Source organism: Pseudophryne corroboree, chromosome 10 (genome assembly GCF_028390025.1).
Source record: "Pseudophryne corroboree isolate aPseCor3 chromosome 10, aPseCor3.hap2, whole genome shotgun sequence".
Lineage (NCBI taxonomy): Eukaryota > Metazoa > Chordata > Amphibia > Anura > Myobatrachidae > Pseudophryne > Pseudophryne corroboree.
The window spans coordinates 334,121,649-334,134,431 of NC_086453.1; the positions used below are offsets into that span (position 1 = coordinate 334,121,649).

The 12,783-nt window shown below is 45.7% G+C and overlaps 1 protein-coding gene across 1 annotated transcript; it reads left to right on the forward strand.

The window, feature by feature from the left end:
* The first annotated feature begins 959 nt into the window (after positions 1-959).
* On the forward strand, positions 960-12,233 carry LOC134965344 (nicotinamide N-methyltransferase-like). The gene is made up of 3 exons (XM_063941814.1): positions 960-1,793; positions 9,591-9,798; positions 11,798-12,233. The coding sequence occupies exons 1-3, from the start codon at positions 1,757-1,759 to the stop codon at positions 12,231-12,233; spliced, it is 681 nt and encodes a 226-aa protein (XP_063797884.1). The 5' UTR covers positions 960-1,756.
* Positions 12,234-12,783: the final 550 nt, after the last annotated feature.

Consider the following 12,783-nt stretch of genomic DNA (forward strand, 5'->3'; position numbering starts at 1 on the left):
TAAACAACCCTACTCTAGAGGAGCACCCGGCGGAAGTGCTCCTCAGGGCGCCAACGCCAATTAGGTTAAAGGCTATGCGTAAATGGTTGAGTTGGTATCCGAATAAGGAGGATGCCGGGTTTTTATACGAGGGTTTTAGTTTTGGGTTCCGCTTGCCTGTTGCAAGCGAGGTTACAGTTAGGGCGCAGAGGAACCTTCAGTCGGCTCGGGCATTGCCTTTAGTGTTGCGGGAAAAAGTCGATAAGGAGGTCAGGCTGGGCAGGATGGCGGGGCCGTTTGCATCACCCCCCGTGGCTGATCTCGTCATCTCCCCGGTGGGGGTGGTACCCAAGAAGAAACCAGGGGCCTTCCGACTGATCCAGCACCTCTCCTACCCACCGGGGGCCTCGGTCAACGACGCTATACCTCCGGGTCATTGCTCGGTGGTATATCAATCGTTTGACGAGGCGCTCAATTTGGTCCGCAGCTACGGAGCTGGGGCCCTTATGGCAAAGATTGACGTCGAATCCGCGTTCAGATTGCTACCCCTCCATCCGGACTCATTCCGTTTTATGGGTTTCCGGATTGGATCGGAATATTTCATCGACAAATGTTTGCCGATGGGATGTTCCGTTTCATGCTCGTATTTTGAACGCTTTAGCACCTTCCTACATTGGTGCGTTGAGTCTTCGTCGGGTGGGCACGGCGTTGCCCATTACCTCGATGATTTCCTTTGTACGGGTCCGGCAGGTTCGCCGCGGTGCGGCAACCTGCTTTTCAGTATACGAGCATTGTTTTGTCACTTCGGAGTGCCAGTTGCCGAAGACAAAACGGAGGGGCCGATCTCTTGCCTGTCATTTCTGGGTATCGAGATCGACACAGTGGCAGGCGAGTGTCGCCTGCCTTTGGACAAAGTGGCTAAGCTTCGCGAGGCCATTGGCCAGTTCATGGGCTCGCGTAAGGTTAAGCTGCGGCAGGCGCAATCCTTGCGGGGCATGTTTAACTTTGCTTGTCGGGTCATCCCGATGGGCAGGGTTTTCTGCCGGAAGCTGGAAAGAGCAACCGCGGGGTGTGCCAGGCCGCACCACTTTGTACGGTTGTCGGCCGAGATAAAAAGAGATCTGGCAGTGTGGGCCTCGTTCCTGGAAGATTTTAACGGGGTTCGAATATGGCAGGCACCGACGGTAGATAGCGCCAGATTGCAGCTTTTCACCGACGCGGCAGGGGCATCCGGTTTTGGGTGCTATCTGGAGGGATCTTGGTGCGCGGCATCGTGGCCAGCGGAATGGCACCAGGCGGGTCTCACTAGGGACCTACTGCTCCTGGAGCTTTTTCCCATCATGGTTGCGCTGGAGATCTGGGGCGAGAGGCTAGCGCATCGCAGCATCCTGTTCAGATGCGACAATCTGGGCGTGGTGCACGCGATTAACAACCAGAGGGCTAAATCGCTGGTGGTGCTGCGGGTGCTAGGGCAGTTGCTGCTTACTTGTCTGCGCAGGAACGTGTGGTTCCGTGCGCAGCATGTGCCGGGTCTGGAGAACGGGGTCGCTGATGCGCTATCGCGAGGGCATTGGGATAGGTTTTACTTGTTGGCTCCCGAGGCCGATCAACGGGGTTTTCATTGTCCCGGTTATGTCTGGCAGGTCATCGAGCCGGACTGGAAGGTCTAGCACTGCGATCGGTCGCGCCATCCACGCTTAAGGCTTACGAACAGGCCTGGAGCGAATGGGAAGAATTTGCTAGAGGACGGAAGCAACGAGGTAAGAGCGGGCATCGGATGATGCTTTCTTTTATTTGGCAGCTTTATGTTTCGGGTAGATCTAGAGCGGTGGTGTCCCGGTACTTGGCTGGCATTGCGTTCTTCTGCAGAATTAAGGGTGTTCCCGATCTGACGAAAAGCGGGATTCTGCTTAAGGCTATGAAAGGATGGGCGCGCGTAGCACCTACGCCGCCTGACAGGAGGCGGCCCATTGATGCAGCTTTGCTGCCTGGCATCATTGGGTCGGTTGGAGCCATCGCATCGTCTATGTTTGAATCGCTGCTTTTTAGATTGGCGTTCTCGATGGCCTACCACGGCGCTTTTAGGATTTCGGAGTTGGTAGCGCCTTCTAAGCAAACGGATTCGCGCATGCTGGTGGGGGACGTAGTGGTGAGTGGGAGGTCCTTGCTGTGCAGATTGCGACGCTCTAAGACGGACCAGGTGGGGAAGGGCCGATGGGTCACACTGGTTCCGGCACTTGAGGAGAGCATATGCCCGGTACGGTTGGCAATACAATATGGAGCAGTAAGGCCCGACTGTCGGGGGTCGTGGTTGCTGCACTATGATGGGCTGCCGGTAACAAAGTTCCAATTTCGGTGGATGATGGGTCGCTGTCTGACGAGCCTGGGCCTTTCCCCCTCCCACTTCGGTACACACTCCTTCCGCATTGGGGCTGCTACGGCGGCAGCGGCCGCGGGTTTTTCGGGAGCACAGATCCAGGCGGTGGGACGATGGAAGTCGTCCTGTTATAAGCGGTACATTCGCCCCGTCGCCTGAGATACTTTGCGTAAGCGTAGCTGGCGTCAATAAGTTAGTGTAAGATAAGGTTTGCTTGGTTTATGCATATGTTATGTTCACTGTATGTTGGTTCGTTTACCGTGTGTGATCCTACTCAGGGATTAGCCACTTGCCGCTGCGGGCGTGAGCCGACAGCGGGGGTCTGGAGTTATTTTGCTATTTTTGCCTGACTTGACGGACTGAATTCTAATCATTAATTCGGCTAATCTGTGCTATCAAAGTCCCTCAGCAGGTTTTTATGCTTTCACCTCCAGCTGAGTTATTTCATGTTTTACCCTCTTTTTTCATACCCCCCCCCCCCCTGTTTGATTTCGTTTTGATTTCTTTTTTCCTTTCCCTTAATGTCTTAATGCTTTTGCTTCAAATTTATTAGAACCTCGGGAGATCGGCTAGGCCGTGACTGCTGCGACTTAGGAATATAAAAATAATTTTTCTTTTTGGCAGATCCTTCAGGTGAACGCAATTTCGATTTATGGCATAGATTTTAGTAACACATTTTACCCCTTTTCCTTCCATTCAGGTTGTTTCGCTGATGGCTTGTCCGTTTGGGTGGTTGGCCACTCTTATGTCTTTTGGGCAGCTAGGTTTTTGGCCTCTGATACGGCTCAGAGGTTTCCTGGAGGTCAGGGAATCAGATGGCTTGGTTGGCGAGGAATGATGTGGACAGATCTATTGAGTAGATTAGTCAGTCAAGCTAGGAAGCATGGAGTTCCCAAGGTTTTGGTTGTCCACTTAGGTGGCAACGACCTGGGGAAGAGGACTTCCTTGGAGCTACGGTGGGCCATGATACAAGATCTGGCAAAGGTGGCCGCAGCATGGACCAATTGTGTATTGGTTTTTTCCCTGATGGTGCCAAGGTTGAGTTGGCGCGGTGTGGAGGACGGACGCGTAATAGATGAGGCCAGGATAAAGGTGAATGGGGCGGTGGCGAAGTGGGTCTTGGCCCACGGAGGCAAAGTGGTTCGCCACCCTAGGATTCGGTTCCGAGACAAACACCTTTTTCGGCCTGATGGTGTACATCTATCCAATGAGGGGATGATGTTTTTCCTGGAGGATCTGTTCCTAGTGTTGCAGGAGTTAGGGTAGGTTATGGTGGCGGTGCGAGGACTCTGGGAGGGAGTCCTTCGCTTTTGGCGGAAAAGAACGGCAGTTTGTAGTTGTATCGTTTATATAGGTAGTAAGTTTCAGTTTATTTGGTTTAGGTGCACTCACCTCCATCGACTTAATGGCCGCTCGACCACCCATCCGGGAGGCAGCGGCAGGGCACCCAGGAGCGGTGGGAAGTCACTGTGGGGGTTGTGTTGACACCTATTACCGGTTTTTGATAAGGTGTTGGACGGTTTCGGTCAGTTTACCAATTTAAGTTTACCAATAGGTTAATAGAGCCGTTCTTTTTTCTGCCACCATTTTGCCGGCTGATTCGGCAGCTTAACAAATTTTTCCATTTACAGGTTTGCTATGGTTAGGGTCAAATAAATAGCTAGCAATTTTTCTGCCAAAATCATGTCTCCGTGTCTTTATTTACTGGTATAGAAGGTAACTAAGGTTTACTTTAATAAAAGGGGTCCACCAAATATCACTAGGATGTTTATGACTTATATGCAGTAGCTTAACTGTTCATTACTGTATTTACTGAGCTGTATACTTTATAAAAACACTAACAACAATAATTTGACCATCCTGACAATGGGTGATTACCTTATAGGGCCTGATTGTATGCAAATGCAGATTTCCTTTGCGTCTTTGCTGCCGCTGTGTCTGAGGGGCAGATTGGGAAATAAAAGTGGCCCTGTACTATTGTCTAGAAGTGGCTCAACATGGGCAGCACAAGAGGCACAGTATAACGTACTGTGAAGCCATGAATCAGGACAATGCAGTGTACTGAGTGTGGTGGATGGGCCTACTGTCATATATGGGCTGGAGACACATGGCACAACCCAAAACAGGCCACACAGACACATCAGCCTACCAGGATTCTTCCTGGTGAGGCCTATGGCCTATCTCCCCCTGACTGTACCAATGTGTCATGCATGATGTCACAACTCGGCGGACATGTATTGTGATGTCAGTCACTGGTGGACACAGCAGCCAGGTCTGGTAACAGCAGCGACAAAGGAGTATGCTTGTACCAGGCTCCCAAACTCAGGGGGGCTATGCACCCTCAAGAATCTTGGACATTATTTTTTCATACAGCACTGGTACTGTATATAGTACCTTTGCTGGTTTAGAGTAACATTAATTCTAATAAGCACCAATATGAAGAAATATTGTATTTTTAATAAATTGTTGAAATAAATTCCTAAATGCTGTAATATATTTCTTTCCTTATTTTGTATGATCTATAGGGTTGGACAAACCCTATATTACTGGCAGCACAGGAATTACGCTGATCAGCGCCTGGTCAAAAACTGTGTGTGTTTTATCATATAGAAACATACTTAGCGGGTTGACCTCATTAAGGCCTCAGCGTCCAGTTGATGTGTCCATCTGGATTCACATTTTAATAACCATAGGCCACCGTCCCCTCCTCTCTTGAAAAGGGAAATCCAATCTATAATCTTATTGCCCAATGTACACACTTGAAGTAGATGCGCTTCCACAGGTTTATCTATTGCACCAATGGAATATGTGAAATGGATAGGGGACTGATGTGTCATCCTCTCCCTAAAATTCTTTATTGTTTTTCCGATATACATAAGGCCACAGGGGCACATTAGAAAATAAATCACGTGATCAAGCTGACAAGTCCATCAGTGGTGCAGGAAAATGTTATTTCCAATTCATGAGTGACAGAAGATTTGTTCCATTATGAGCGCCCCACATATCGTACAGCCCAAGCACTTAAAGCAAACAGTCCGATTATTCAACCAGTTGCCCCCAGGAGTTGTACTCTGCACCATATTTGGACTGAAGAGTAAATCCTTCAAATTAGGCCCCCTCCTGATGCTAAGTGGAGCTTTCTTCCCCAACTTGTGGTGACAATGGGACAGTTTTATACAGTGCCATATCTAGACATTTAGCGCTGTGTGCAAGAAACAGCATCGCCCCCCCATTAAAAATAGGGCCAAAAATATAGGGGTATGGGAAGGGTCATGGCCACAAAATAATACCAATTCATATTACGCTGCACAGTACTCTTAATTATTAAAATTACTCAGCACAGTAGTGCCACTTACACGCATTACACCAGGTAGAGCCCTTTTTACACATTACATCAGGTAGATCCCCATTTTACACATTACTCCAGGTAGAGCCCCTATCACACATTATGCCAGGTAGAGTTCCCTTTTACACATTACAGCAGGTAGAGTCCCCCGTTTTACACATTATGGCATGCAGAGTACCCCTTTTAAACATTACGGCAGCAGAGTCCCCTTTTGCACATTACGGCAGGTAGAGTCACAGGAGAGAGGGGGTGGGAGAGAGATATATGGTTGGGAAGTAGAGAAACAGAAAGGTGGTGGTAGGTAGAGAGAAAGAGAGAGAGTGGGGAGAAGGCGACAGAGAGAGAGAGGGGTGGAGCACATGGGGGACACACTCTACCTATGAGACGACGGCAGCGTCTCCCGGTATCCCCTGTGCTTCGTTCAGCATCTCATCTCCTGCATGGCTCTGGCCCGGGCGGGTGTAGGGACACTGCTGCATGAAAGGGGAGGAGTGAGACAGATCACACATGGAGACCGAGCTGCGCTTTGGCTACAATACATCAGCATCCCTTGCGTCCGGTAGTAGAGCCGTGCGCAATGCTACTGTTATAGTGGGCAGTGCTGCAGCTAGCAGTTGTGTCATGGCAGACATCTCAGCTATAGAGGAGTATCAACATGGGGACAGTAAGGTAAATAGGAATGTAGGTATTGGAGACCAGAGACCTGTACAAAAGATGCTTCAGCTCAGGGTATTCCAGACTCACTATAAAGAATTCAGGGTACTGAGACACGAGGCTAGCACCAGCTGGCAGCAGGGAGAAACAATCTGCTGGGGAACAAGATCTCCCATCACCTTCCAGAGAGAAGGGGGCAGCTAAAGGGAATGAGGGTGGTGGGTCAGTAATGACCACAGGTAGTGTGAGCCAGAGTAGCCTGGGTTGTGCAGTGGCAGATAAGACGGAGCCCGCAGGGAAGGTCCCCACAGCCCTGCACCAGAGTCCGCCGGAGGTCCAGAGCAGGAGCCATCCTGGCCGAGACAAATGATAGCTTCACACATCAGTGATCCCCTGCTGCCAATGCCCATTCAGTCCTCAGGCGAGGAGATGGAGAGGGGAGGCTGGAGAGACTGGCGTACACAGCTCCTCTATCATTACCAGCAGTTGCGGCTCCAGGTGCCTGCTTCCAGTGGGAATTGAGTCTCCAGCAGCTTCAGATGGGGGAACAGACAAGGACGGAAGGTACGTCCTGCATCTCCACGGCTATTGTCCCCCAGCTGGCGGTTGTCAATCAGGGTTGATCGTGCACCCACAGCGCAAATGTGCTGTGTGCTAATCACCACCCGCCCACACCTAGTTACGGTTCTGGTTTTTTATATGTAAGTTAAAAAAATAATTTCTGTACACATAGTATTGTAGCTGTTCAGTACACAACAGTGAATAAGCCCCATATGCCAAACAACTACATACATGTTCGGGTGGAGGCACTAGTCATGGAGCAATTCATACTGTAGCACACTAGACTTTTACGGTAAAGGACAGGTTACACTAAGATGGAACAAAGAGGTTTAAACACAAACAGAAACAAAACAATGATGATTCATGGCACATTGGATTGGTGTAACATCACCTGGTTAGGTTAAATATTGAATTATCTTTAATTATTGTCATAAGATTTTTGTGATATACAGTATTTATAGTCAGCTGTGTATGAAAGCATTCTGAGTATAAAGGCAATAACTGTAAGCTGCTTTTGCATATAAAGAGAACATCCATACAAACATACTGTACTGTATTACTATAAACTACAGTTACAGATCAGAGACTCATCCCATTACGTGATAAAGAAGATAAGAGAATGGAAGCCAGATCCAATTTGAAGTTTTATCATCTGCATGGGATGGATTCTAGAGGCTACCTTAAATGTTACTTTGAGCCAGACAGTGTGTTCAGAGAGGAGACAGTGGTGTTTATTGTAGAGAAGCTGCACAGCGCATTAGCAACAGGTTTGTATTCAGGATAAATTGATACAGCATGGTTATTCTAAGTGACAGATAAATTAAATGGATGACGTTACAGTGTACAGCAGGGCCATAAGTATTGCAGCATGGCCTGTGCCATCGCACAGAGTGTAGGGAGAGATGTCATGAAGCTATTTTTATTCAGTTTTGTCCTCTTCCAGTGTTGTTGTAGTTACAGTTTTGTTGCATATCCAACGTGGTAATGCTATGCCGCGGCATGATGAACTGAGTCGCTCCCGCTGGTCTCCCATCTAACATAAATTAATTGCGGGCACGCACATGTGCACCCTCCCACTATCCCGCGAGTCGCATACCACAATCAATACCATAAGACGATGCGCCAGTATATATTTATGCTTTTCTAGCTAATACAATGTCCCATACAAAGTATGTTTCCATTACTTTTGTATTGTGCCATAAAAAAAACATCATAAAATGTATTTCAGTACAATTGGGGTAATTCTGAGTTGATCACAGCAGCAAGTTTGTTAGCAATTGGGCAAAATCATGTGCACTGCATGGGGGACAGATATAACATTTGCAGAGAGAGTTAGATTTGGGTGGGCTATTTTGTTTATGTGCAGGGTAAATACTGTCTGCTTTATTTTTACACTGCAATTTAGATTTCAGTTTGAATACACTCCACCCAAATCTAACTCTCTCTGCACATGTTATATCTGTCCCCCCTGCAGTGCACATGGTTTTGCCCAATTGCTAACAACACTATAAATTGGAGGGTTCTGCGCACTGAGTGTCTTTATTCTATAGCTAGCCAGGGTGTGCTGCTCATTCTGATAGGTGTTCCAACCCACCTATACGTAAATGGAGAAGCTTAGTGGATATACCCCTAAGGTGTGCGTGTTTAGCTAACGAATGCACATCAGCTGTAATAAAGGATAATGTATGAACAGACCCAAATATGAGTTTGCACTTGGATATAGAAATCACAAAAATAACAATATGATGCACTCTCCCACCGCTTACAGAGAACTCACCTGTCGCCCGCTCCTGCCGCACGCCACGCTCCTACAAAGAAAGAACCACTACAGATTCAAAGACTTCATCAGGAAGACTCTTTCCCACGTCGAAAAGACCTGGAAGCCAGCAGTGCTGCTAGGATTCCAGACAGCGGAGGAAGCCGGTGATGGAGTGTGGCGTGAGTGGGCAACAGGTGAGTTCTCTGTAAGCGGTGGGAGAGGCGCAGCTAACCGCTCTGCAGAGCGGCATCTGAATCCTTTCCCCACTGCTAGACAGGTCCACCTCTCTGACCGACCTGCACCCGTGGGGCGTCTGAACAAGGACGTACCATGGGCAGCAGGGGCAGAGAGGGGAAACCAGTCCGGAGATCCCTTTTTTACCCCACTTATGCCACCACTGTAAGCTCAGGGCATAGTGAAGGTTTTAAAGATTTTTTTATCAACACCAGCATTTGTTATTATTATTTTTTTTTTCTTAAAGACTTTTCAACAGCAGATGTGTGGGACGCAGCAGTCTGTATTATAACCTGCATGAACTTTATAAGAGACAATATCGCCCACCTTGGGCATTAACCACACACCTTTAGATTGGCCATTATACAATAAATACAGTGGCTCACAACAATTAATTTGCATCATATTGTTATTTTTGTGATTTCTATATCCAAGTGCAAACTCATATTTGGGTCTGTTCATACATTATCCTTTATGACATCTGATGTGCATTTGTTAGCTAAACACACACACCTTAGTGGTTGAGCGCAGTTCTATTGTGGTATATCCACTAAGCTTCTCCAAATGCTAACAAACTTGCTGCTGCGATCAACTCAGAATTAGGCCCAATATGTACCCCATGCTGAGAGAAACAATCAATTTATTTGCCTTTAACTCACTTATCTGATTCTTCCCTTTAGGGCGCATTAAAGGAGAAACTTTGTTTGATATTAGCCTCGGATCCATCGTTCATCAACTTTTTGATATCACAGATTTTTTTAAAGAGATCATTATACTAAAATTAAGAGAGTCATGTATTATGGAACTCAACAAATGGGTGAAAACCCGCACTGGGGCTTTCAGTTGGACTCATGCATGTCAGGCTCTTACCGAGCTGGGCGACATCAGGTAAAACATGATTCTACACATATAAGAACATTAAGGATGAGTAAGTTGAAAATAAATATCATATCAAAAACTGCCCCCCGGACCTGAACCCCTATATTTAGTGTTATTTACTTTCTCAATGAGAGGCTACCTTAGCGCGATGGGTATGCTCATGGCCCTGGCCAGGATTATGCTAACTGCCTTTGGTTATTACAGGTTGAGCTAGTGTGAGATAGTGCAACTGCAACTTTTTTCCCCTTGTATAATATATCAAGTCTCAAGCAGAGTAGCACCTCATTACTTAATTATGGTGTGCAAACTAGGGCCTACCTTCTTTCGTAACTGATTCTATGTATTTATCCATATATCTGAAGGCATGAGACACCTTCAGCCTAGTTTAGCACCCTGCCCCACCCACCCCTCACTGATTTTAATTAGATAGCCCTGCACTCTGACTTACATATGTGGAGTTAGCACACTGAGGTAAGACTCGTACATTTGTTTACTATGATAGTCAATATTGGGGGGATTCTCTGGGGTGCGGGGCTCCCTGTACCTACCGTGGCTGGACGTCCCCAGGGCATTGCAGTCTAACACTATTTCAATACACTATGGCACGTATAGTTTGTTTTATATATATGTAACACTTTCACATTATTATTTTTTACTCCTCACATCACTCACACATGCAGCAGTAGCTGCTCCTACCTCTTTAACTCTTTATTTGTATCACTCCTGTGATGCCCTGGGGTTGTCTGGCTGGGTGGCTCTGAGGTGTCCTGCCCCCCGGACCTGATCCCTTATATTTAGTGTTAGGGACTTACTCAATGAGAGGCTACCTTGGCGCGATGGGTATGCTCATAGCCCTGGCCAGGATTATGCTAAATGCCTTTGGTTATTACAGATTGAGCTAGTGTGAGATCGTGTACCTGCAACTTTTTTCCCCTTGTATACTGTATCAAGTCTCAAGCAGAGTAGCACCTCATTACTTAATTATGGTGTGCAAACTAGGGCCCCCCTCCTTTCGTAACTGATTCTATGTATTTATACATATATCTGAAGGCATGAGACACCTTCAGCCTAGTTTAGCACCCTGTTCCAACCACCCCTCACTGATTTTAATTAGATAACCCAGCACTCTGACTTACATATGTGGAGTGAGCACACTGAGGTAAGACTCGTATATTTGTTTACTATGATAGTCAATATTGGGGGGATTCTCTGTGGTGCGGGGCTACCTGTACCTACCGTGGCTGGACGTCCCTGGGGCATCGCAGTCTAACACTATTTCAATACACTATGGCACTTATAGTTTGTTTAATATATATGTAACACTTTCACATTATTATTTTTTTACTCCTCACATCACTCACACATGCAGCAGTAGCTGCTCCTACCTCTTTAACTCTTTATTTGTATCACTCTTGCGATGCCCTGGGGTTGTCTGGCTGGGTGGCTCTGGGATGTCCTGCCCCCCGGGACCTGAACCCCTATATTTAGTGTTAGGGACTTACTCAATGAGAGGCTACCTTGGTGCGGTGGGAAAGCTCATAGCCCTGGCCAGGATTATGCTAAGTGCCTTTGGTTATTACAGGTTGAGCTAGTGTGAGATAGTGCACCTGCAACTTTTTTCCCCTTGTATCATGATTCTACACATATAAGAACATTAAGGATGAGTAAGTTGAAAATAAATATCATATCAAAAATTGTTTGAGACACTTAGATGACAATAGTGAATATGCCTCCAGATTCCATAGTTCCAATTGTGCATATTGTAATTCATGCAAGAAAATATTTAATTCAGATACCTTACACATAAAGAACACTTAGGATGGTGAAGACCACTGAACTGCTGCACAAAATTCATTATTAGCTACAGGTAAAAACTATTTGAGTTGAGTTGATTTGTTTAATTTTTGTGGGTGAGGACATAAAAGAACTTAAGTGAAAAGTACATTTCTGCAATGACACTTGACCATATTGCATTACTCAGTGTACAGTAATGCTTTCTTTGTTTTAGTGACCCAGAAGAAGTACAGGAAGAAAAGTTAAAGGAAACAATTAAACGCATTGTGAAAATTGACTTCAGAAAAGAAAATCTCACTGATCCAGAGGTGTTGCCACCAGCCGACTGTATACTCACAGCGTGGGTGCTGGACGTGGTTAGTCATGACAAACAAGATTACATCAGAAACCTGAGGAAGATGTCAAAGCTGCTTAAGCCTGGTGGACACTTAATTTTAATTGCATGCATAAATATCACTTATTACACTGCTGGTAATGAAAGGCTACATGCATTGAATTATGATGAGAGTTTTGTAAAAAAGACCCTCACTGATGAAGGATATGAAATTGAGTCCTGTGAGTTGCTTGATAGAAAAGTAGAGAATGATTTTACAGATTATAAGAAACTTATGGTCCTAACTGCTGTCAAAGGGAATATTAAGAATGTCTAAGTAGTGGTCACTTGATGGATTATTCCTTCAAAAGCTTTTTAATAACTATTGTTCTACCTTAGTTATTCTTTCCTTCTATAGCCCTCAGCCAATTTGACATACAGTACAGCTCTTAATATGTGATTTTAGAGTATTGTTAATTGTTATTTTTTTTCTCATTTTCTAATAATCCAAACTACAGTAATTTCTAATACAAATAGTATCTATAGGTGTATACAATCCCTATAAATACAAGGTATATACTGTTTATGTCTTGCTGCTCCTATGCACTTGTATTAAATTCGTTTTTTCACTTTTAATAAAAATGTTATGCAACAATGGACAGGCAAAGACTACAACTGATTACTCAATTAATATTTTATCTAAGATTAGGGAATGTTACTTTCCAATACAGTGCAATAAATGGTTACAAACACATAGTACATTTTTCTATAAGAATAGGATAACCATAATAGATAACCTTAATAGTTCAGTCTTCTTATGTGTTTTCTCTGCGGGAACAATCAAAAGATTTTTCATAGTGTTGCGTACAATCTTGTGCATCAAATAT

Coding starts and splice junctions, on each gene's coding strand:
- LOC134965344 (XM_063941814.1), top strand. CDS start 1,757: ATGATGCTTTCTTTTATTTGGCAGCTTTATGTTTCGG. Junction 1,794..9,590: donor TTGGCAGCTTTATGTTTCGG/GTAGATCTAGAG, acceptor TCTTCCCTTTAG/GGCGCATTAAAGGAGAAACT. Junction 9,799..11,797: donor ACCGAGCTGGGCGACATCAG/GTAAAACATGAT, acceptor TCTTTGTTTTAG/TGACCCAGAAGAAGTACAGG.